At 35.2% G+C, this 26,790-nt stretch overlaps 2 protein-coding genes and 1 pseudogene across 6 annotated transcripts in view; 2 read left to right on the top strand and 1 right to left on the bottom strand.

Annotated features, from left to right (window-relative positions):
* The window catches only part of LOC101889694 (uncharacterized), a 48,025-nt gene extending 37,415 nt beyond the window's left edge, over positions 1–10,610 (top strand). For 2 of the 3 annotated variants that reach the window (XM_020036479.2, XM_020036478.2), the window contains 3 exons: positions 9,136–9,257; positions 9,316–9,369; positions 10,377–10,610. In XM_020036479.2, coding sequence (XP_019892038.1) covers positions 9,136–9,257; positions 9,316–9,369; positions 10,377–10,538 — 338 coding nt within the window. In that variant the 3' untranslated portion in view covers positions 10,539–10,610. Of the gene's footprint in view, positions 1–471; positions 633–9,135; positions 9,258–9,315; positions 9,370–10,376 lie in introns of those variants that run through there. The other variant, XM_005182698.4, reaches the window with a different exon arrangement.
* Positions 1–18,490, bottom strand: part of LOC101890830 (mucin-2) — a 43,894-nt gene extending 25,404 nt beyond the window's left edge. For 2 of the 3 annotated variants that reach the window (XM_059130898.1, XM_059130896.1), the window contains exons 1-2: positions 18,346–18,488; positions 16,547–16,865 (exon numbers count right to left, since the gene is read on the bottom strand). The gene's annotated coding sequence lies outside the window, so the exon portion shown is untranslated. Of the gene's footprint in view, positions 1–16,546; positions 16,866–18,345 lie in introns of all 3 variants that reach the window. The other variant, XM_059130899.1, reaches the window with a different exon arrangement.
* A 2,683-nt stretch (positions 18,491–21,173) lies between these two features.
* LOC131806589 (endoplasmic reticulum metallopeptidase 1-like) lies at positions 21,174–26,584 on the top strand (annotated as a pseudogene).
* Positions 26,585–26,790: the final 206 nt, after the last annotated feature.

Raw genomic sequence — 26,790 nt, forward strand, 5'->3', positions numbered from 1 at the left:
AGACAAGCATGTTAAGAGTTTCATTTCGCCATCAGTCCCGTCTCCTTTAACGTGGAACACTCAATTTGCTATAGTTGAAGGCATGGCTTAATAAGAAAGGTTGCTCAACTTCAAGGAAACTGGGAAAAATCCACAAAACTTGAATGGTATATTTGGTTTTCTCCACAGAATTGAATCCAAGATAGAAGGACACGATTGTTTCGTCCCAAAACTGTACATTTTGTTGCGCGTTGACATGGAAAATATGCATTTCTTTTGTCTCTAAATTTGAAACAATTTCATTTTTATTCAAAACAATACACACACATATAAAATCTGTGTAGTTTTTGACAGAATGTGAACACCTTTGCCTTCTGTAATTGTGCCATGGTTGAGGGTATGATTCATGGCGTCGATGTTGTCGAGAAGACAAAGAAACCTTCAGCTGATGACGATAAGATTTAATTAACCGATTGCGGTGAAGAAAATCTGCTATCTTTTTAGGAGACGGCGGACTCCTGATGTCAGTACTTCGTGGACTTTTAACAGAAAAACAACGGGAGGCAACGGCTAACTGCATAGTGTTATAACAGCAATAATGTATCGCTTTTTTGTGGTTATTGCAATGGTCTCCATGGCCTGTACCGCTAATGGTATGTACATGCATATGTCTGACGTGTGTACGTCATAATTCTTAAACGCTCTACGAATCGTGTATCTTAAAATGTCCGTGTCGATGGCAAACATTTTCAATTGTCTATTTGTTGGGGTGACGTATGCGTGAGGGTGAGTGGGCGAGTAGTTTTTTGGTTCTTGGATTGCTACGTAAATGGTGACAAAAAGTCCCCCGGAGAGAAGTCATTTAAACAAGTGTCTGTTTTTGAGATTTCGCATGAAGGCGATACAATTTTTGGAAAAACAAACACCAACACGTATATGCGCACTCAGTTCGCAGGAAAAAAAAATTCGAAACACACAAATTTTCAAAATTTAGAAATATTAGTAAGTGGCTTTGTCGGAAAAGAAAAAAACGCTGATTACATTCGTATTAAGTTCAAGATTGTCCCCATTTTTTCTTTTATTTTTATTGTATGCATGTAATGCGATAATGCAATAAAAAGATCGGGCATTTCACTGATTTTGACGTTCTTAGTATAGAACAGGTAAAAATAACTTTTGCTCTGTTCCACAACCTTTAAGATTCTACTAGTTTTGCAATGTTTTTTTTTTTCGAAATCATAAAGGGAAAATCGGTTATTGTAGTACTTTGAACATTAAATACCCTCCACCATCAGCTAAAGAAACAGTTTTATATAAAAATATCTGGATTCGAACTTTTTTGACACAGGTTGTAAAGTTCATTATGAACTACAATTACTAAATTCTACATAAATCAGTTGGAAAATATGTCTGAAATTGTCAAAATACCGAATATTCGAATATACCATTATATGTGCGCTATAGGAAAACGTGGACCTACATATAGAATATAATGGAAAAATGTGGTTGAAACCATGGTACAATGATGTCAAGGTAGGGCTATGATACCATATGATTTTAATTTTTTTATTTTCTTGGCTTAATATGTCATCTTTATTTGTTTATGTATGTGTTTTCTTTTCAATAACAAAAAATTGTTCAGAAAACATTCAAATTCGGATGTTTTCAAAATGTTTATTTCATCGTATGCATCGACAAAATCTAGAGTTTTTGTAGTGAAATAATCCTTTAGAGATATATAGAACCTGGTTTTGAAAAGTAGTGTTGACCTTTCATTCAGTTTTCGCTGTTTTCAATTATTTATTCAAAATAAATGCAACAAGTTGTTTGATTTTTTATTGTTTTGATACTAATTCTGACATTACAAGCCAAACAGGTAGACCTCTATACTTGAAATTTTTTCAAAGTTGATCTACCTTCTCTTCATTGTACTATGGTTGAAACTATCAAAATGCCGAATATCTGGAGGTACCGTTATATGGAACGCTATAATAAAACATGGACCTATACTGTCAATGTTTTGCCACCAAAGGTAGAACCCGGTATTTACTTTTCGGTATCAAATTTGTAACAATTCCTTGACTTGGTGACTTAGAATTTTATGCTGATCATGAACATATTTACTTTGTGGAGTCTACGACGAATATTTAGAGATGTTACAAACGGAATGACAAATTCGATATATCCTTCTTAACAAGGTGAAGGGTATACAAAGATTATGTCACCATATCCTGACATAGGTGCTAATCCGACTTTACTGTAATAATTAAAAAAAAAACTTTTATAATGCTTTAACAAAAACCTTTTGTGGAGACCCTTTTCGCGGCAAGGACAAAGTTAAAGCGTATTTGGTAATATAGTCGTATTTTTCACGTTTTCTTGATTTGAAAAATATAGTATACTTCATGGTACAATAAAATCAAGGTAGGGCCATGGTACAAGGAAGAGAAGGTATTGAATTTATAAAGGCCGACAAACCGTTCTGTTCGATTTAAAGTTTATTAACAGAATAAAATATGAAAAACAGAAATACAATTTTCATTACATTAAACAAAATTCAAAACCTACTAAGGATGAAATTTAACAAGTGAATGTATTCAAAGTATAATCCAATACTCCTCCTCATTCACTTTAAATTGCATTTCTCGCGTAAGGTTACATGTTTAGGTGCTGTTAGTGGTTTCGTTAATATATCGGCAATCATCTCCTCCGTTGGACAATATGTGCATCTAATTATTCCTTTCTTGACTAGGTCTTTTGTTAATTTATATTTTGTATCGATGTGTTTAGTTCGAAAAGAAAATTTGTCATCATTTACTAGACGCAAACAGCTTTGGTTGTCATTATAAATAAGAGTTGGTTCATTAATAGGATAATGAATTTCTTCTAATAGTTGCCTTAACCACTTTGCGTCTTTAGAAGCTTCAGATAATGAAATAAATTCAGCCTCGCATGTCGATGTTGCCACAATTGATTGTTTCTGGCAAGACCATCCTATCGTACCTCCATTATAAAAATAAATTCTACCACTATTAGATTTCCTTTCGGTTCTTTCTTCTGCCCAATTTGCATCAGCATATCCAACAAGACTTTGTTCATTTTCATCATTGCTCAAAAAGTTGTCCAATTAATTTTCTATACTTCATATTTGTTTCAAGAAGTGTTGAATCTTCTGATTTTCCGTAACTAACATCCATTGGCGTTTTTACATTTTTAGAGTCCTGCATACCATATTCGTTTACAACTTTTCCAATATACGAAGATTGAAAGAGTTGAAAATTTCCTTTGTAATCTTGTGTTATTTCGATTCCCAGATAATGTTTAATTTTTCCTAAATTAACTATAGTGAAATTCTTTGACAAAGTATTACCAATATAATTCATCTGCGTCGATGTATTGCATGCTACAATTATGTCATCAACATAAACAAGAATGTAGCTCAATTTCCCAGAAATATTAAGCAACGAGTCGGGCTTTAAATCTATTTACTTGTCCATCAACATCACGTTTCACTTTATATACCCATTTACTTCCGATTGCTGTTCTACCTTCGGGTAAACTGACAAGTTCCCATGTTTGATTTGCCTGTAGAGATTCTAGTTCATCTTGCATAGCTTCCAACCACTGCGCACGCTCGGTACTGTTAATTGCATCGTGGTATGATTTCGGTTCTCTAATTTCATTCGCTGACCATATTTCTTCAATTAGTCTTTTCGGTGCAGAACCTTTGTTGCATCTTTTGGATGTTCTAATATGTTGCTCACAAATATTGCTGTCTTGTGTTGAGTTAGTGCTTTCTTCATTTGGAATATTTATTGAATTTTCCTCTATATTATTTTCATCCGGTAAATTATTTCGGCCCTCAATTGGAATATTGATTGTATTTTCTTTTACTGAATTATTTTCGGGTATCTCCTCCTCAATCAATAATTCCTTAATCCTTGGATTTAAAGAAATGGAAACATTTTCAGCATCTATCTTGATAAAATCTGTGAATATCACATCGCGACTAATAACAACCTTCTTAGCATATTGATCATAACAACGAAAAGCCTTTGACTTCTCATCATAACCAAGGAAAATCATTTCGGTTGCTTTGCTGTCAAGTTTACGCCTTTTTTCAGTCGGAATATGTACAAAACATTTATATCCAAAAACGTGAAACTTATCTACACTTGGTTTTATTCCGTACCATAGTTCATATGGAGTAGCATTGGTTGTTCTGGTTAAAACTCTATTTTGTATAAAATTTGCTGTTGCAACTGCTTCTCCCCAAAATGTGTATGGTAAATCTGCCTCTGATAACATACACCTTGCCATTTCTATTAAAGTCCTATTCTTTCGTTCCGCCTTTCCATTCTGTTGTGGGGAATAGGGAGCAGTGAGTTGGTTTTCAATACCCTCACACTTGAGATAATCTTCGAATGCTTGTCCTGTGTATTCTCCACCTCTATCAGATCGAATTTTCTTAGGAATCTTACCGAATTTAGTACGATACAACATTACAAAATCTTTGAATGTCTGCAAAACTTCCGACTTTTGTGATATTAATCTTATTACAGTGAACCTAGAGAAATCATCTATAAATGTCACTATGAACCTTTTTCCAGATGGTGTAGTGGTTTGCATTGGACCGCATACGTCACTATGGATTAATTCCAAGGGAGCTGTAGATTTCGTCATTGATTGCCTTGGAAATGACAAGCGAGTCATTTTGCCTTTAACACAACTTTCGCAAATTTCCTTTATACCACAACCCACAATGTTTAAACCTTCAACCAATTTCTCATTACACATTTTTCTAATTGCTTCTGGATCACGGTGTCCAAGCCTCCGATGCCATTGATGTATGCAATTCTCGTTGTGCTGCAATACTGCATGAACAAAATCTGGTTGTCGCAAAATATACATTTCACCGTCAATATCCGCAATTCCAATATTATTATTTCCAGAATTTATGCAGCAATTATTATCTTTAAATGCAACGTTGTAGCCAGATTTCGTTAGTTGCCTTACCGAGAGAATGTTACCAACTAAACAAGGAGCATATAGTACCTCTCTTAATGTTATTTTATGTTGGTTACCAAATTCATCATTCGTAATAATCTCACCCTCACCAATACCTTCAATAGCAATGGTTTGACCATTTGCTAATTCGATCGAACTCTTGTAATTGTGATTGAGATTCTTGAAAAACTTTCTTTCATTTACTGTATGTCGTGTTGCTCCAGAATCCACAAGCCAACAAAACTTCTTAGTATTGCCAATCTTGAATAAAAATCTTCACTTTTGTTTTCTTCATTTACCTTTTCTTCGATTGAATTGATTTTATTGGGATTCTTTCCAGAATTTTGCTTTGTTTTCCAATATTTGTACTTGGTGCAATTCTTCTTTTGATGTCCGGACTTCTTACAAAAATAACATACACCATTTGTCCCAGCCACCACTTTTAAAATTGAGTCGTTTCCCTCATTGACTGAGTGTTGTTTCCTTTCAAATTCTGCAATTACACGTTGCTGCACTAATGCGAAGGTAATCTCTTCTTCCTTGCGAGATTCAAGCGATGTAATTAAGGCATCATATCCTTCCGGAAGACTGCTTAAGAGCATGGCAGCACTCCATTTATCTGACAAACCTTCTTCGCCGACATCCCGTAGTTTAGTAAATAAATCGTTCATTGCATTTATGTGACTAATTGCGTTACCTCCTTCTTGAAGTTTTAGACTACATATTGACCTCATCAAATATACCTTATTGGTGAGTGTGTTCTTTTCATGGTAGTCTTTAAGAGCGCTCCAGGTAGCTTTAGCCGTTTTCGCACTTCGGATGTGCCCAAGCTGGTCATCCATAACGAGCAATCCAATTGTTCCCCGTGCCTCGTCATCTTTCATATCCCATGCGTCAAGTTCTGATTGATTCACAACTTCATTACCTTGGTTTCTTTTGGGTTCGGGACGAGATCCTTCTATTACCTGCTTCCATAAATTATTCTTTCGCAACAACAATTCCATCTTGAATTTCCAGTTTGCATAGTTTTCGTTATTGAGTATTGCGAAATTTGGTTTTGAATCCGACATCGTATCCTTTTAGTTATCCGTTTTAAAACTTCCTGAAATCCGTGCAAATATTTCCTGATTTCTTTAAATTCAACTTGAAATCCTTTGATTATCCTTTAGATTTATTGAAATTATCCTTTATGTCCTTGATCCTTTATCCTTTACACAAAAAGAAGGCCCATAACCTATTGAATTTATAAAGGCCGACAAACCGTTCTGTTCGATTTAAAGTTTATTAACAGAATAAAATATGAAAAACAGAAATACAATTTTCATTACATTAAACAAAATTCAAAACCTACTAAGGATGACATTTAACAAGTGAATGTATTCAAAGTATAATCCAATAGAAGGTAGGTCAACTTCTTAGAATCTACCAACTAATATCTTAGAATCTACCAACTAATAATGGCGTTAAATTGATAATCTCCAATGTTCTCCCAATTGTTATATTTTGCAATTACAAGCAGGCCCGGCCAGGTCCATATCTTAAAATCTACCAACTAATAACGACGTTAAAATTGATAATCTTCAATATTCTCCCATTTGTTATATTTTCCAATTACAAGCAAGTGTTGTTGTACAACAAACGTAACAACAACCACATACAAATTTGTTTTTGTACGTAATACATATGTCCAAACATTTAAACAAAACAATTAATTTTCAATAAATTATTTATATTTGAAAGACGTTCATTTTTGAAAATTAAATTATTAAATTTAAAATGCCTAAGAATGGTTTTTAAAATATTTAATTTTATGCCTTCACGTCATTGCCCAGAATGTGTAGTTGTTAGTTGTAGGTCCAAATCTCTTAACACTTCAAGCAATCACTAAAAAATTGTGAAAAAAGCAGGACCCCTTTCACTTTGAAACCAAACTGGATATATACATAAACTATTCTAAATTTTGCAATTATGAAATATACGACTACCTTACCTAATGTGGCGTCCCTGTTCCTTAAGCGCCAAGAACGTTTCCGCATCATCGCCGTTGGCGTTTTGTTAAGCATAACAGCGAATTTTCCTATTAATAGGCAAAAAATATATTCGCATTGCCCTGCAGTGAAATTTTATGTCAAAAAAGTGTATACCAATGGCACAATGAAGAGAAGGTGGACTAACTTTGAAAAAATTGCAAGTATAGAGGTCTACCTGTTTGGCTTGTAATGTCAGAATATGTATCAAAACAATAAAAAATCAAACAGCTTGTTGCATTTATTTTGAATAAATAATTGAAAACCGCGAAAACTGATTGCAACGTCAGAATTTCTTTTCAAAATCATGTTCTATATATCTCTAAATGTAGATTTTGTCGATGTATACGTTGAAATAAATATTTTGAAAACACCAAAATTTTAATATTTCTGATAATTTGTTTTGTTATTGAAAAAAAAAAAAAAAAAACTCATTCATAAACAAATAAAGTTAACATATTAAGCCACGAAAATAAAAAAATTAAAATCATATGGTATCATAGCCCTACCTTGATTTTATTGTACCATGTGCATACCTATTGTACATCAAAAAATTGGAATTAAATCACAAAGCGTCATATCGAAATTGGCACTAGTATTACTACAGAGTTAAATCAGATGGGGTTTGCTTCTACCTGTAATAATTACATTTGTTTTAGTTTTGCGGTGAAAAAAATGTCGATCAAGTGATATCAAAAAAATTTCAATTCAAAATTCAATTTCAAATTTCAAAGTGATATCGAAAAAAATTCAAAACTGGTACATTCTTGCAGGTTCTGGAACACATAAGTTACGTGTATTTCAAACGGAAGTTGTCCAGGTCCATATCTTAAAATCTACCAAATGAAAATGTTTTAAAAATGATAATTTTCATATTCTCCCAATAGTTATATTTTTAAATTACAAACATTTAAATTTTTTGTATCAAATGCTTCCATTTTCAACGTGCCAAAAATAAATTGTTCAATTGTCAATGTTTAAGCTGACATTTTATTGAGTGGGAATATTGTTGTGTTCCCGTCATTTCTGGCGTTAAATCGTCCTGTTCATAGTAAAATATATTCCACAAAAATATAAAATTCGACGTAGCGTACACAAATATTGAACTTCCCAACCATGGTACAATAATATCAAGGTAGGGCTATGATACCATATGATTTTAATTTTTTTTATTTTCTTGGCTTAATATGTCATCTTTATTGGTTTATGTATGTGTTTTCTTTTCAATAACAAAAAAATTGTTCAGAAAACATTCAAATTCGGATGTTTTCAAAATGTTTATTTCATCGTATGCATCGAGAAAATCTAGAGTTTTTGTAGCGAAATAATCCTTTAGAGATATATAGAACCTGGTTTTGAAAAGAATTGTTGACCTTTCATTCAGTTTTCGCGGTTTTCAATTATTTATTCAAAATAAATGCAACAAGTTGTTTGATTTTTTTATTGTTATGATACTAATTCTGACATTACAAGGCAAACAGGTAGACCTCTATACTTGCAATTTTTTCAAAGTTGGCCTACCTTCTCTTCATTGTACCATGTTCCCAACCATGTTTTGTACGTCCGTATATAAATTGTTTTGTACGTCCGTATTAGCCAAATACGCCAGGTCCATATTTTAAAATCTGCCAGCTAGTAACGTTGTAAAATCCAGGATTGCAAACCAGTTCCGAAACAAACCGTCAACTAAATTATTTTATTAACAAATCTTTTGACCGATCCAAAATCCGTATTTCAATTAAAAAAATGGTTCGGTTAAACAATTTGAACTTCCAAAAGTAGGAATTTGTGTGGCAGCGTAAACATCAAAACACGAACCACGACGCTACCTGCTGATTTGGGGGTTATGCACCAAATCTCCAATCAAAGCAGCTTTAATTTTTGTGCGACAGGATGAGGATATCATTTTACAGAATGAAAGTATTTTTACAACATAGTTAGCAACCTTAAATGAATTTAACAGCCACTTTTCCTATACACTTTTTTCGTAATGCATTTTATCCAGTCTTAACGCATTTGTCTTCGACGACTACTAGCGCAGGGTATTTTTATGGCTAATGCCATCCGTACTTTATTCTACTGTTCCTGGAATTTAATCGTGGTTATTGCTTGTTTTTTTTAGCCTTGTTGTGCTACACCTGTAGCTACAGCTGGGGCAGTGTGGATGATTCATGCATAACGAAGCCGACGCATCAAACGAATTGCACCAAGAAGTACTGTACGATTGTACGCCAGGAATTGGTGGTAACTGTCATTCATCATTGCTCTGTAAAGCTGTAAATTAATGGCTGTTTATTTGCAGCGCGAACATGGAAAGGTGGCAACGTTTCTGCGTGGCTGTGAAGATAAATTGGAGGTAAATAAAAAACTGAATTCATTTAGTCGGCCGTCAATCTGGCGGCTTCAAAGACCGTAAAGGCCATAACAAAACCTGATCTAGGAAAAGCACTCTTCATTATTTCAACAATTTTCACAGTACCTCTTGAGGGAACATTCTGATCACCGATACACACGCACATTCCATGTTTTAGACACTTTCTGTGTCACTATTTTAAGCATACGTAATTTCTTGTGTAAACTTATTACTCTTATACCATGCACTCTGTCATGAAGCAGGCGCAGTCAGCGGCTTTACTTTCAAATTTAAAAAAAAAAAACAAAATTACTATAAAAAATGAAAAAAAAAACTAGTTGAGCACATGATCGTAGTCCAGTCCAAAAGTTTCCACCAAACTCAATTCTGGTGTTATGCTCAGACATGGTGCATGGTACAAGAACATAATCTAACAGTAAGTGTTGCTGGACAACCAGTAGAAATAACAAGCAACATAGAAACTTATTGGTAGAAAGTAATTGATGTTAAAAAGTAATGGCGAACAAGACATAACATTAAATAGGTTTCTAACCTCTCGTCCACGAAGCCAATAACTAAGACCGCAAATAAGGAATTGCTCGACTTCAAAAACCAATTTTATTCGGAACACTTTGTTTTTTATTTTATTTCCATTTGCAACAAATATAATGTTGCTAAAGAAATTGGCATTTCTGATACTTCAGCAAAACATCAGCAGCAGCACTTACCTTGTAGTAATTATACCATGGACATGTTACAATTTAAACAGAATAGCTCATAAATGTCAATAGAAAATTTTGACATAACTGAATCTGAATAGGTTTAATATTTCATTCAAAACAATACACGCCCCTTACGTATATATATTAAAAACGCCCATGTAAAAGGTGTTGGTAACTAACTACATTCGAGTTGGAATTTGCATACATTAACAATTCGAAGCTGATCTCTTCGGTTCTTCTCGTATTTCTTTATCCATTTTGTGATTTTATCCATTTTATTTCTTTTAGGAATATAATTCCGTGGTAACGGACTCCACATACAAAACCTATTACCGTTCCTGCATATCCGATCTGTGCAATGACTCAGATGGTAAACGTCCAATTTCAAGTGCTGATCCCAATGTCGGTGCCATAGAAAATATGATCATCAAAGGCAAGCCCCGAAAATAAAATGCGAACATGTGTTCTGAGACAAAAAAGTAAATAAATAAATAAAAATAAAATTATATTAAAAATCTGAAATTATCCAACTTCTAAAAATCATAAAGTAATCGATTGTGGAATTTACTGAAGGTAGCATACATACTACTGCAATACTGTTGTGAAGCTCATTGCCACATTTTGTTGTTGTAACGACGTTTCCCTTTTTGAACACAACGTCTACATTATGCAAGCCACACACTATACAACTGGTTGTACAACTTGGAGAGTTCTCAAATTGTGTGTTTTTGTCACAAACGATACAACTTAGTGTACAACTTCACTTTTCGTAGAGCTTATTTGAGTTAAGATGATCCGGAAAAAAGTCATGCTCTATAGTTGACTCAATAGCTTTTATTTATAATTAATTTTTGAAATTGCATTTTATAAATTGAAAATCCTTTTTATATATACATTAAAATCACACATTTGATTGGATTTCGTATTGTTTTGATGTGCGAAACAATGGTGTTGCCTCTTCAAAAATAAAAACAAAATGAATTTGTATGCGACATGCCCACAAACGTTACAATCGGTTGGTACAACATGCCAGATATCAAAAATTTTGGATTTTTCATACAACCGAGACACAACTTCGTACAACCGGGCCACAAACGATACAATCTTGAATACAACCTCTCCCAGTTGTACAACCAGTTGTAACGTGTGTGGCTTGCATTAGACACAAGTCGAAAATTTGTTAAAAAAAAAAAACAAAAGCCAACGTCGATGTTAACACACAGGCATGAAATGGTTCCAATTCCGTAATTCAAAATCGATCGTTTTTGCTTTGGCTTCTTCCGTTTCCGATCGATTTGGTGAACTACGAAAATCTCATTATTTAGTGTAAATATTGTAACATTAGAGGAATGAATAAACAATCAAAACAACCCATATCATTAGAAAACACTGTAGAAGTGGAATTTGTGAAAAAAAATCTGTTTAAAAGAGAGTTTTGGTGCGAAAAGAAGAAATCTTGTTAGTTTTTACAAAATGTCTAGAGTTTCGATTGTTTCTGTAATTAAGGCGTAACGTAATGTAAATGGAATTTAGATAAAATTTAATTTTCGTTTGACGAAAAAGCGGTTTTTCAAGAAAACAAAATGATGTTGCACAATCCGGATAAAATTTATTATCTAAACGCGTTTTTAGGCTAGTACTAAAATGTTATAAAGAATGGGAAAAATAACAGCTTAACCCAGTGTGAGGGCCCCTCGAAACAATTAGCTAAAAATGCTGATTGTTTGTTCATAGAGACCAAATGAAAATTTAGCTTTTGAAAAAAGTGTCTGCAATTGTCAGGCAGGACTTGGAAGTGTAGTCCCGTGTGAATATAGATATAAATATTTAGAAAATGTATATTCAATTGATTTTGCACCTAAATCGAGATAATAGTCTTTACCCCGATAAAAGTGAGTAGTCCAAGCGTCTCTTTCCATCGGCTACATCAGAGAACTTATTGATGCCTTTTTGCACGTGGCTCTAGGCGAACAAAACACATGTGAAACAGTTTGCTAAACGTCCTGATGTATCCTTCTCTTTGTGGCACAATGATACATATGCATATACATGTGCTGCCTGTATGGGTAGCTTGTGTGCGCCTGTATTTACTTGGCCATAATCAAGTATTTGCCCGAGGGTGGGAGTTTAATTTAATTTTATACCCAATTAAGTATAAATTTCGTTTGATGTCTCCTTGTGGCGAGAGATTGAAGGATGTTTTATGCATATTCTTCTCGTTTATATAAACTTGGATTGGTAACGGGGGAGGGGACAGAGGATGTGCTACGCCGATTGTTAAAAATACCACATCCAAGGGTGTGTCTGTGTGGGCGAATCACTGTTTTGAACGAAGGTAATACACATTTGAGCAACGGGTTCCATAAAGGGAGAGAGAGCATGCCTGATAGAAGAAAGCTGTTCATGTTGTTCTATTTTTGTCTCAGCTACGACCTGTTGCGCTTGTTTTTCGAGCGTGACCCTTTTTCGAATTATAGAAATAGATCGTTCATGTCCAATAGTATAATAAATAAATAACATTTTATGTTTTTTTTTATTGTTCGAATACCAAATATAAACCAGGCCTTTACTAAAACATTTGCGACTTTGGAGTGTACCGCATTACCAATGTAAGTAACCAGTGATACTTCCCATTAGTATAAATATGTAGATTCCACATCGATTTTAAGATAAATCCGGTCGTGAGGAGATCTAAGAAATAAAAACAGTACACCAAAAAAGTAGCTCAAAGCCCACCGAAATAAAGAACAAAAACATTTTGTGTAATTTTTGAGATAACTGAAATTGTTATTTCTATATTTCAGGGTATTGAATAAAAAAGTTCAAGATAAAATTATTCAGGGTTTTGAAATTAGAATTCTTAATTCCTAACTCAAACAATAACATATTTGCTCTGTTCCAAGACCTGCAAAGATCTACTATTTTTTGTAATTTTCAATTTCATAAAGCTATTAACCAGTTTTGCCATGGAATTTAAATATGGAACACTTTAGAGGAAATCCAGGCATTTCATTCAATTTATAGTAATAAGGGCCAAAATTTGTTTCAATTTCATTTTATTAGCGTTATGTTTTAAGAATATTTAATATGGAAATATAAAACAATTTGTTTTTACAATAAGTTAAAAACTAAGAAATAACATTAATAAACATAGATACTAATAATCAACAAAAATTCCCCTTTAACTATAACTTGGCAATAATTAGTTGATTTCATTTTAAACCTACTATGCTATGTTATTTTTTATAAATTTAGAAGTTTCATTTGATTTGCAAAAAGTTTCATTTCGGTTGGGGCAAGTTTTATCGTCGTGTTCAGAGAGTGATATGCAAAAATAATAGAGAAATACGCTCTGGCCAAGGCCAAGCTTGGCAAACAATTTTCTTTCGAGCAATTTATGATTGTTATCATCAAATTCACTACCTAACCTAATTTTTATTAGTGTACAGGGTACTACAACTTGCATAGAACAAAAGTTTTCTGTTTTTATTTATTTAACAAAATAATGACATTTATTCTAAAACTCACCAAATTTCTATGCAAAAGCAAAACTCGCACAGCTTACATTTATACAGCGACCCTTTTTCGAACTGCGTCCAACTTGACGCGATTGTTGGAAAATGTATTTGGGGAAGTCCCAAAAAGCTAATTTATCACAAATTTCCACGTGTTATGTATTTAACTGACGTAAATGTTAAAAAAGTGGGAGCACGACGAGGACAAACCACCGTTGAAGTGAGAAATTTAGCGCCGATCTACAGTTCAGTACCAGAGGGCTGCAATTAGTATGATTGAGTAGGCTTGATCACACACAGTGGAAATACAATCAAACTCAATCAGTCGGTCAGATGTAACATGTTCATTCGAGTTGCTCAAGTCATACGATAAAGTTGTGATCAAACATGTATTGATCGAAGTTTTGTGTTCACAATCAAACAGCTCACATGAGTTATTTGTTTACGAACTTATGTTGAATTGTTCATAACGGGTCGATTATGTATGATGAGTCTGATCGGTTTTATTTATCCTAGTTAAGTGAGTGATTTGATTTGATTAAAACACAAATGTTCGAATCTGAGCGAAATCATGATTGTAATTTTACTAAGGATTTCATAACTAAAAGCTGTTCCTATTAAAGAAATTGGTGCAAATTATATTTAATAAACATACAATTTTTTTCTTTTTTTTTGGGGTTTTTTGTACGTTACACTTCAGCAACTTATTAAAAAAAAAAAACAAAATTAATATTTTTAATAAAGAAACACATCATTGGTATTTAGTAAACTAAAAATGTTTAAATATTTTTTTTGTTACAATATTGGTCAAGATTTTTCACAAACTTCGACCTTTTCGTTTACCTACACGTGTGTAGTTTCTACTTGCAACAATTTCGGTCACACTACCACAATATTCTTCCATTTCAAATATTAAAAAAGTCAAAATAAACTGCCCCAACTTGATTGAATGGTTGAATAAACAATGACGCTGAACGAACTCGATTCAAAGAAGACAATCACGGTTGTGATTGCTCATTTATATTCATGTGTTCGATCAACTCATGTTGCTGAACACATAAAACCGTCTCGAACACTCATGTTTGATTGTGAGTGAAGTGATTCAAACTGAGCGTTCGATTCGATCCGAAGCGAAAACGGTCATTTCATACAGATCAAACTAAAAGACAGCATCAACAAAAATCATGTAAGAAACCGAGTGTGCTTGAATTTTTGCATACTCGTTGCAGCCCTCTGTTCAGTACATCATAAAACGGTTCAAAACAGATGAATGTGTAGAATATAGTAAATAACGGTAATTTATAAAATATTTTTCTTGAGTGATGAGAAGTTTTTTTTTTACGGCAGATCAAAAAGGATCCATTTTTGAGTGCACCGAAGCTCGCAAAATTTGGTGAAAAGGATTTGGGAAAAGATTTTGGTATGGAGAAAGGCAAATGAAGCGCTCCTTGCCAAAAATGTGAAGCCTACAGCGAAGCACGGTGGTGGGTCAGTAAAGGTGTGGGGTTCATTTTCAACCTTTGGACCTGATGTTTTGAATGCTATTGAGGGTATTATGGATCAGACTATGTACCTAAACACCTTTAAAAGAAAGTTTGCAACTCTGTAAGGAAACGCTAGGCCTTGGCGAAAATTATTATTTTTATCAAAACAATGATCCCAAACACAAGGCTTATAAAGTGTGGTCATGGCTGCTATCTAATTGTCCCCATGTCGTGGATACACCAGCTCAGAGTCCAGACATAAACTCCATATAGAACTTATGGAGCTATTTCGATGGAAAAATCCGTCAGCATACCATATCTTGCAATGAAGAAAGCTTTGTTGGAAGAATGGCAAAAAATTGAACCTAGCCTTTGAGAAAACCCAGTTTAAAGCATTCCAAATAGGCTGTAAGTGGTTGAAATATTATCTCTTTTCATTTTTATTTATTTTTTTACTTTAAATGAATTAAAATGTTAAGTTTTTTGATGCTTTTTAAATTACTTTCATAGTGTACTTATGGTGTAACTATTACAGGTAGCAGCAAGACCCAGCTGATTTCACTCTATAGTAATACTAGTGTCAAACTCGATATGACGTTTTGTAATTTAATTCCATTTCTTGATATACAATAGGTATACACTTTTTTATACAAAAATTCACTGCAGGACAATGTGAACATATTTTGGTTGCCTAATAATAGAAAAAAATCTCTGTTGTACTTGAGAAAACTTGTACTACTTGTATTACGTACAAAACAAATTTGTATGTGGTTGTTGTTACGATTGTTGTACAACAACACTTGCTGTTATCTGTATTATTCTACCATGATAGTGTACTAATAAAAAATATTTATTTTTGTAAATTTTGATTCTTGGAAGTTATAGGGAAAATAAATAACTCGCACAGCTAGAGTTTCGCTTGGAGCTACTGTCGGCCAAGAGGACCACCTTAGACATTAATTTGACAATAAACTTGGTAGATTTTCACACACAGTTGTGATTTTACCTTCTTTCAATTTAAAATCATAATATGGCTTGTGACAGTAAAATTAGTTGGTAGATGGGCTTACTGGCCGACCATATTTGGGCCATGTTTCTGGCATTTTTGTGTGGTGAATTAAGTAGTTATTTCATGGTAAATGATCGAACAACGAATAGAGAAAGAATCAAGTGCATACATCCAATAAGACTAGCTGATTTCACCCGTATTGTGAAAATGCATGCCGCTATTGGGTAAATGTTTTAAAACATAAATATACATTGTGACAGTACGAGATGCATGCTTTAAAACTCTATTTGGCACAATAATACATAAGCCGCAGAAAATCGATGGCAGGATTCGAGTGCGGTTCTGGCATTCCCTTTATAAGCGGTGAAACAACTTCTACATTAGAATTTGCCGCACTGCAGATTCGGAGAGTGTATCTAAATAAATATATAAAAATATAATTTTACTTACATTTCGATTCGATTCATTACTGCTGACGAAGGTTGCTGTGGTTTTTGCTGTTGTGACACTGGTGGCCAATTCGCGTCCGCAACTGACGCCGGCTGAGGAGGGGTGAGGTGAGGTAGGTGGAGATGGTTGTGGAATTGAGGGGCCCGTTCTATTGCGTAGACGGGCTAAAGCACTCCTTAGGCCTTCCGTATTTGTGTTATCGGGCCCCCTTCCGAACAGAATACATCCACAAAACAGTTTGAATGTTTTGGGAGTTGTTTTGGCGGGATTTGTTGTTTTTTTCTACACTCGGTTATAAAGCTTAAACTCGCTGATATAGCTAAATTAAAACGCCACACGGAATAACATAACTTCCATACATACATTCGTGCTTATAGTATAGCTTCTACAATATGCATATACATATATATATGCTATATGGATATATATACATGCATATGCCCAAGCGAAACAAAAACAATTCAAATTCTTTTTATACGAGCGTGTGGTTCAAACGAAAAAGGAGCTTGCGGTGTCTGTTACAATAAATCGGCCATCCAGATTGATCGACAAAAAAGTTTTTTTTTTTTGTTGGCAGCTTGCGCTGTCATCTAAACACTTGGCCCGAGGGTAGGTAATTTCATTCACCCACTGCCACAGATGTACTCGTAAAATCTTACTGACCTACTTTTGCTTTTTGAGTGACAGTGAAAAAGGCAGCAAGCCAGAAATACGAGTGTAAGCGAGTGCAAAATAAACCGAATTATTTTGAATCGTAGCACCAAGGTCTGTGCTAGGCGTACACACATATACACACCGGCACAAGGGTTCGCATGCTAATAACGACGTCTTGAACTGTTTGGAGATAGAAATACAATTGTGTAAAAAATCACTACCATTCAGTCTGTACCCAAAGCAATCGCATAAACAAACTCGCCTCGGCATACGGATGGGCGAAAAATCAATTTCGAAGAAGTAACTACGATAGTGCGGCAGGGGAAGAGGGCCAGGGTGTTGTATCCATGGTCATGCAGTCAGCGGCGATGGCTAAGGCACTGCAAATAGTAGTAGTAGTAGTAGCAGCAGCTGAACGCATGTGTGTAACGTGTAAATTATTTGAAGCGTGCTACTTACTACACGCTAACCTCCGATGGTGACTCCATATTTCGTATTGAAATCACGGCACTTTTCATTTTATATGAAATTTAACTCAGCTTGCTTCGGGTAGTTATAGACCCATTTGGAAGGAGGTTTTGGTCTTTGACCCAGTTAATGCACTTCTACCAGAATGAAATTACTAACTACGACGGGAAATGCCCGCAGTGCATGTCCCCACCAGTCGGTCGGATGTGTGTGGGTGGTTAGGTGAAAGTATGGCAATAACAACAACTTGAACTACAATTGCTATAGCTCGAGTTGGCCGATGAGACATTACATAAAAAGCATAGCCACAGTATAACTTTAAGAGGAAGATGAGGATTATCTTAATGTCATTTTAATAGGCCGCAGGCAAACTGTAGCAGAAGGATACTATTTACGAATGTATGTATGCATGTACGAATGTGCACAAGCGGATGATTTCCAAACTCCATGTAGGAGTAGTAAACAGTCGTGGATGAAGGTATACAACATCTAGGACAATGCCACAGAAGTGTGTCGGTATGTATGTATGTGTATACATAACATTTCGTTTTTATGTACGTTCTTTTTTGTTTTTTTTTTCGGTTTTAAATTGTAACTCTTCGTTTATTTCCAAGATTATGTCGATTGAAGCTACCATATAACGCGGATTCATTCTTAAGTATGTTGTATGCATTTACCCTTTTCAAAACTCTATTTTTATTTATTCTTTTTTTTATTACACCACCAACTACAACTTATGCCGTAAAATTCGTCCGAAATCCCCCACGACCGTGCACGACAAACCCCTGCAACAAACTAAAGCCCTCAATGAGTATGTGTTCTCTTTAGCATCTCGCAGAGGAGAAGTAACCGTTATTTCTAAAAGGGATATGCCATTTTGACACAAGGGCATAACTTGAATGCCGACGTGTGGCATTTGCTTGTGTGCCCTGTTCCTGTTTATCATGGTGGCCATGACAGAAGTTGAGAACGGAATTATACATGCAATCAGCGAATGAAAACAAACGAAACGAATAACGTACTGCTCCCACGAAGTCAGAAACTTCAAAATTATTTTCAATCGTTTTGTACTTCACACAAAACAATACCACACACATTTCAATGCCAGAAGTACACAAACAATACGATTGCTTTAACTTACTTCGGCTGTGATTTGCCGAGTTGTATCTTTGGCGAACGAATCGCAGGAAAACGTTTGCTGAGCGAAATGAGGACTGCTATATTTAGAGACGTCAATGTAAATATTGTTTTTTACACTGTTTCCATTGTATTATGGACGTTGCAAACGTTCGGTAAAGTTTATTTTCGTACGCGCATGCAACAATGCGTACCAATGGATCAGTTTGACAATAGTGTGGAACATTGCACCGTGCCGACGTTTGGTTCATGAATAATATTCATGTCTTATTAACCGCGAAAACCGCAATGTTAGAATAGTTGAAATGTTTTTACGACTACTTTTTATGATTTTGTTAATCCCAATAATCCTGTGTTAATCCCAATATCCTTTGGTATTTCGCGCTTAAGATTGAAATAAATTGAATTCCGTATAACTGCATTGAAAAACGTCCCATGCATGGTGCAATAAGATGTTCCTGCAAAATTTAAAAGGCACATGGAATGTCAAACATAATTTACACTTTCTTTGTTATTGTCATGGTAGAATAAAGAAGGTAAAGTCAAGCAATCATATGTTTACAATTTTTTCAAAATTATACATTTGACAACATCTCATCTCTCGATATTCGGTATTTCGATGATTTTCGCTACATTTTTTTTCACCGATTTGTCTAAAAATTGGTATTTGTAGTTCGCAATAGGCGTCGGAACAAAGTACATACAGGGTGTGATGAAAAAACTGCAACCAACTTCAGACAGACAGCTCATTATATTGTTTACAAGCAGACAAAAGCAATTTGGTCACAATTTTCCAGAAAAAGGTATTCGTGATCGAATTCAAGCGTGATAGAGTGATTTCTTTATACTTGGCTGGAAAACTACAAGTGGCTATCGTTAGAGCACTCCAGCATTCAAATGTGATTAAATCTTTTGTGTCTCGTAACATCGCTCGTTACCGTGATACCAGTATCGTAGCCGACGACAAGGAAGTGGATGGTAGAAAACAGCAATATGAGCAGAAATGGTTCCAAAAATTAAAGAAACGACTTGATCGAAACCCGCGTCGCAGTGGCTGAAAAATGGCTCGTGAACTGAACATATCGCAATATTCCATTTGGCAAATATTTAAAAATGAGCTCGGGGTAAAGCCATTGAAGTTCCAAAAAGTGCAAGAACTAACACCGCAACAGAAAGAAAATAGACTCAAAAGAGCTAAAGAGTTGCTTCGCTTGGCCGAAAGTAGTAAATTGCCGAATTTGATTTTCTCCGATGAGAAAACATTCGTTGTCCAGCAGTTTGTAAACAAACAAAATGATCGTGTTTACTTGCCAAAGAGGTCAGCTGAAAATGTGCAACTTCGGTGGCCACCAGAACTCAAGCGCCGGTCATGGTGATGGTGTGGACCGCCATAACAGCCGATGGTCGCTCTCCGCTCGTATTAATCGACGACAAAACATTGAATATTTAGGTCCACGTTTTCCTATAGCGCACATATAACGATACCCACCGATATTCGGTATTTTGATAAACCAAGCCACATTTACCCACGAAATTTTTTCAAATTTGGTATTTAGGAAGATTTAGTAGGTGACAATCCTTGAAGTTTAATATTGTCTATAGAGGTTCCCGTTTTGGTATGGTTCTCATATAACTTTTATAAAAAAATGTTTTCTTTAGCTAATGATGGAGGGTATTCAAAGTTCGGCCCGGTCGAACTTACTGCTTTTTTACTTGTTACATTTATTGATTTAATATTTTCACTAACACTCCTGAAACGACAGCAGTGGAGGTGCAGATTGGCGACAATGCTCTTCAACGCGTTTGGACTTGGACTGTTTTTCTTTATATTCGTTTTAAATATGAACTTGATCCAATCGTATTAATGAAGCAATAAAGGAATAAATAACGTTTTAACACTGATTTATTGATACTTTCTAAAATCAAGGAGAAATTGTCTAATGAGCGGTCTCGTGTTCTCGCGCAGGGCTGTTGGACATACACTATTGAAAATATAGACGAAGAAACGCTCTCATCTTTGAGCTTCCGCTCGAACTCGATTAAGGACTAAAGGTTAGAAAACATAAAACCCTTTTTTGACCGGCTTAAGTCATCGGCTGACTTCTTCGTGCCAGTGATTTAAGCCAGCCGATGACTTGAGCCAGTCAAAAAAGCGTTTTATGTATTCTCACCTTAAAGCTCGCTCGAGTATTTCAGAGAACAGGGACTGAATTCTTGTTGCATGAAATGCAAAATATTTTCTTAATAATTGCTTTCATTTGACATGTATCTTCTTTACAAAAGTTTTCATTTCTCATTTCAAAGAATATGAATCTAGCCATTGCCTGAGAAAAACTGGACATTAATCTAATCTCTTTACTACCGTAGATGTGGACGGTGTAAAAGGCAAGCCTAATATTTCTTTGAATTGCTTTTGCGTCGGTACTCGTCTATTTGTTAACCGAGTAATCAGCACTTGAACAACACAAATCCAGCAATCAAAACAGTATGCAAACGGTGGAACCGGCGACGGTGTGTGAGTGTAAATCCAATAGATAAGATACGCAATTCCCCGATTGATTTCTTGTTTATCGCCCTTCCAACAAAAAATAATGTTTGGTTTTCGAATGAAGAACTCGCCCAAAATGTACATCTTTGCTTCTTACTTAGAAACAGGTGGTGACCGGTCGGTCAGTCAGTGCTGAGGTGTTCAACAGTGATCTAGCGGATTGGCTCCTCGCTTGGTAGGAAATCAGTAAATAGTAAGCAAACCATCTCCATAAAAATGGATGATCGCGGCAAAAACATAAGACGACGGGTTAACATGCCTAATGCCGACCAAAGTACAACCGATCCATTACTACGGCAAACACAAACACAAGATGAGGTGAGTTGTCGTGTAAATCATGTTTGTATTGTTTGCGTACATCCGTGCTCAAAAAAATATTTGTACCCATACACCATTGATATAATCAAATAGCCCATATGGGTGGCATATATCTCATTTTTTTTTTTAAATACTTTGTCTGATATACCGTCAGCAAGAAAGGAGTGCCAAAGTATGTGTAGTTTCAATGAATAAAAATATTGTTTTGCAGTTGACTTTTGGTAAGAGCCCAAAATCGATTGGTATCTTCGTTCTGAATTCTTCCATAAGTTAACAATAGTTAAACAATTTGTACCTTGAATTTATATATACCCCCACATTTATGGTGTTAGCAGACAAATCAGATGGGGTTTGCTTGTAACCTCCTTTAACTGTACATCGCAGAAAACTAAAGTTTTAAAATCACCATTTTAGTGATACTTATTAACGGAACTTTTGGGTAAAAAGAATACGTCCAGCCAACCTTTTCTAAATTGTTACAAAGAATTAAATACGTAGACTCATTAGGCACATCCACGGACACTGAAAAGTTGAAGCATGAATATGTTCAGACAATTGATTTTAAAACTGGTATAATATCTGTTATATACACGAATGTCACGGTATACATATATGATATTTTTGAGTAGAGTTAAAGGACTAAAATGACGACCAATATAAGCCGCCAAGCAAAACGATTTGTAGCTCCCGTTAAGGAATTCAATTTTTGGGACGATAACATGTTTAAATAAAACATATTCCAATGTGGAGACTATTTGGATAGTTTGAATGGACAGTTATTTTTTTTTGTTCTCAACACAACTGTATGCAGTTCTTCGTTCGAATGGTTATAGTATCTGAAAATGACAACGTGAATGATAAGATATGGGACTACTATTCGTTATATTAGTGAAAAGTAAAACCTAGATTTTTTAATCAACAATTATTTTATTAATTACAGAATGTGGGATTGAAAAGTCTCTTTGTTACCCGCAACAGAATCAGGTGGTACTGGGCTCCAGTATTCATTGGCTTGTGGCTGATACTGTATTTCACGGTTGCTATACCTGCATTCCATCGTTTACCCCATCCATTGAACATTAAAGATGAGGCCAAATATCCCGACCGTTTCATTGCTGAAAGAGCGGAAATAAATCTGCAGAAATTAGTTGAGCTAGGACCGCGAGTAGTTGGTAGCGAAGCCAATGAAAAAGGAGCCATAACCTATTTCCATGCGTATGTACAAAAGCTTAAGAGCGAAGCTAAATATATCTACGAAATCGAAGCAGATGTGCAAATCGCTTCCGGAAGTTACGTACACTGGGAAATGGTTAACATGTATCAAAATATACAGAACTTTGTGATCAAAGTGGGACCCAAAAACTACAATGGAACATCGTACTTGTTGGTAAATTGCCATTACGACTCCGTACCCAGTGGACCAGGAGCAGGGGATGATGGCGCAATGGTGGCTATTATGTTAGAAACTATACGTGTATTGTCAAAAGCGGAGAAGCCTTTAAGAAATCCAGTTGTATTCCTGTTTAACGGTGCCGAAGAAAATCCTTTGCAAGCCTCACACGCTTTTATTACGCAGCACAAATGGGCAAAATATTGCAAGTAAGTTGGGTCGTTGCTGCGATGATATCAGATTACATGCCATTTTTTTCAAGGGCTTTAATAAACTTGGACTCCGCTGGCAATGGTGGTCGCGAAATTCTCTTCCAATCTGGGCCAAATCATCCTTGGTTAATGAAGGTTCGTTAAAAAAGACAGATATCCCGGCATGCCTTTTCCCTCTCACAACTTCTCTCCATTTATTACAGCATTACAGAAATGCAATTGTCCATCCTTATGCTTCCACGGTAGCTGAAGAGATGTTCCAAAGGCACTTCATTCCATCCGATACAGATTTCCGTATTTTCAGAGACCATGGAAAGGTGCCTGGTAAGTAAAAATTATTCGTCAACAACGAATGCACAAAAAATGTTCTGTGACAAAAAATACAATAAAGTTAATAAGTCGAACTTCTCGCTCTCTATAAGCTGTAAAATAAATTGTAACATAATCTAATGAATCACGGGAGCAATGTAGATCTCAGAAAAGACAAAATTATTATTATACATTTGCCGAATATGTGGCCTGATAAAAATTGTTAGTGTACTTATCTCGACAGCCTTATGTCATATTAAACGCTTCAAGCAAACCGTTGTAAAAGAGCAAAGCTATGGTCAACAAAATTTTCTCTTCCCTAACCCTAACAATCGATTCAGCACTTTAGTTAAACAATTATGACACATAAATATGAGATACCTATCGTTTTGGTATACTTAAACTCTTGGTACAAGAATATTAGGTGCATTAAATTTGATGTTAATAAAAAAACGACTCCGTAGTGGGGTTGTATACTTGTGTACGTATAAATCAAGCGACAAGCTGGTTTTTTAACATTTATTAATTTTAAATCCATTCAAAACAATTATGTTTTTGATAAGGCACTCGTTTGAAATGTTGGTTCAATTTACTATGTAATTTTTAGTGCAAAAGTTATCGTACACACCTAATGCATAAACATAAACATCCGAACTCTTCGTTAAAATTAATTAATGGAAAAATATCCATATCTTAACTTAAACTCTTGTGGAATATATAATAGAACTAAAAACTTAGCTTACCATCGTTACAGGTCTCGATATGGCACATCAATATAACGGCTATGTGTATCATACACGTTATGATCGGCCAGAAATCTTACCAAGAGGTAGCTTGCAGAACACTGGTGATAATGTTTTGGCCTTGGTAAGAGAAATAGCTAATGCTCACGAATTAGAAGATACATCGGTAAGTACTGCTCTTGGCAAAAAAGTAACGAAGTCACTAAACTAATGCTTAAAATTCAAATTTAGAAATACTCCGAGGGGCATACAGTTTTCTTTGATGTAATGGGCTCATTTTTAGTATTTTACACTGAAACCGAAGGCATTATTTTGAACGTTGTTGTTTGTTTGGCCGCCATTGCTGCATGTGGTTATTCATTCTTCCAAATGTCAAATTGTACCGGCCTGAAACTGCGCCATGTCCTGAGGCGATCTTTGAATACGTTCTTAGTGCAAGTGGTTGCTGTTTTAATCGCTGCTTATTAGTCTTCCTAATGGGCATATTTATGGACCTGATTCACCTACCAATGTCATGGTTTACACACTCGTGGTTGATATTGGGTTTATATTTTTGCCCGCTCTTCTTCGGTTTTGCGATTATTCCAGCTCTGTACTTTCACTATACGAAGGATGTGAGTACCGAAATATGTGGCCCAATCAATGCTCTTTTAACATTTCTTTTCTTTAGGATCGTTTTCCAATGGGATATCGCGTGCAGCTGCTGTTACATTGTCATTGTCTGTTTCTATCAGCACTAACGTTGCTTATGACTATTTGTAAAATTCGTTCAGCCTTTATGTTTACCATAGCTATTTTGTTCTACACAAATTCATTGATAATTAATCTGGCGACAAAACTTCATAATAAACGTAAGCTTCAAACAACCTCTGGAGGAAAGTACCATAATCCATACACAATTTATTTATAGCTATGGCTTGGATGATACCTCATATTATCTGTGGCATCCCGCCGTTTATATTTTATGCATATTTGTCGCACGGATTCTTTGTTACATTTATACCGATGACTGGACGGTTTGGCGCTTCCGTAAATCCCGATTTAATTATTTGCGCCTTTACGGTTGGCGTGGGCATACTTACTGGTGGCTTCATGGTATGTTGAGTTTGTTAAACATATTTGGGAGTATTGTTACTAACACGCTGACTGGCTTTCAGATTCCTTGTCTAAATTTATTCAGGAAATCGAGGACTATCATTTGCTCGCTGCTCGGATTAACTTTGGTTTGTTTGATTATAGCCGCTACTCCACTCGGTTTCCCATACAGACCAGAAACAAATGTTCAACGGTTCTCCATTTTGCACACACGACGTACTTTCCGTGATATGCACAATGAAGTGCGCCGAGTCGAAACGGGTTATTATATTTTACCTCAGGACAGGAGGACATATTCAGTTAAAAGTAAATACGATAAGAGATCGCTATATGTTTAGGACATCTAACACAGATAACATAATTCCGTTCTCCCACAGATAATGTGATAAATATGACGTTGGCAAGACCAATAATGGACGATTGTGAAACAGAAATGTTATGTGGGCTGCCCCTGTATAATCACAGGTGGCATAAATCAAGGTAAGGCTGGATTTTTAATTAAGGTTGACACGCTTCATCTTAACGATTTGTTTTCAATAAATTACGCAGAGCGTCTAGTATTTGGATACCTGGACCGGAGCCCACGTTCGACAATATGCCTGTCATAAATGTTACTTCCAAAAATCAAATAAGTAAGACAAAATTACGGTATGATTTTGAATTGACTGGTCCCGACCATATGGGCATTTTTATAAGACCTCTTAATGAAGGTAGGGTAATTGAATGGTCTTTCCATTGGACACCATTGCGTATGGAGTGGGAACCGCCTTATTTTATTTATTTCTCATATGGAATAAACGGGGATCCTCTAAAGTTTTGGTTGGAAATCGAGGTGAGTTGATATAAAATATATTAACAAACATCAATGCTACTATTCTAGAATTTGATAAATTACATTTCCTTGTATGATTACAGAAAAAAGGTGGTGATTGGAGTAAACCAAATCTAGAAATAGGCATTGGCGGACATTGGAATCACCATGAAGATAAACAAACGCCCGAATTCAAAAAGTTCCTTGCTAGCTTCCCCAATTATGTCGATCCAATTGCCTGGCCGGCTTCATACGACACTTGGATATTCTAGACTCCATTAGATGAATTAATTATCATAGACCTTTAAGTTTATGGTGTCTAATAAAAAATGTTCTATTAAGACCCTATGAAATGTTTTTCCCTTTCCTCGCAATGCTAGTAACCAGTGGTCTAATATTATCGGATTATTAGCTGATATTAATCTGAGCAGATATGAAAAAACAAGAATATATATTCGCTAATGACCAATATATACTGTTTCTTAATCGAAGTTGTTTTTATTAATTTATAGCATATAAATACTATTTATTGTAGCATTTGATAAGATCACTTGCCTCT

This window comes from Musca domestica, unplaced genomic scaffold (assembly GCF_030504385.1).
Source record: "Musca domestica strain aabys unplaced genomic scaffold, Musca_domestica.polishedcontigs.V.1.1 8, whole genome shotgun sequence".
In the NCBI taxonomy this organism is placed as follows: Eukaryota; Metazoa; Arthropoda; class Insecta; order Diptera; family Muscidae; genus Musca; species Musca domestica.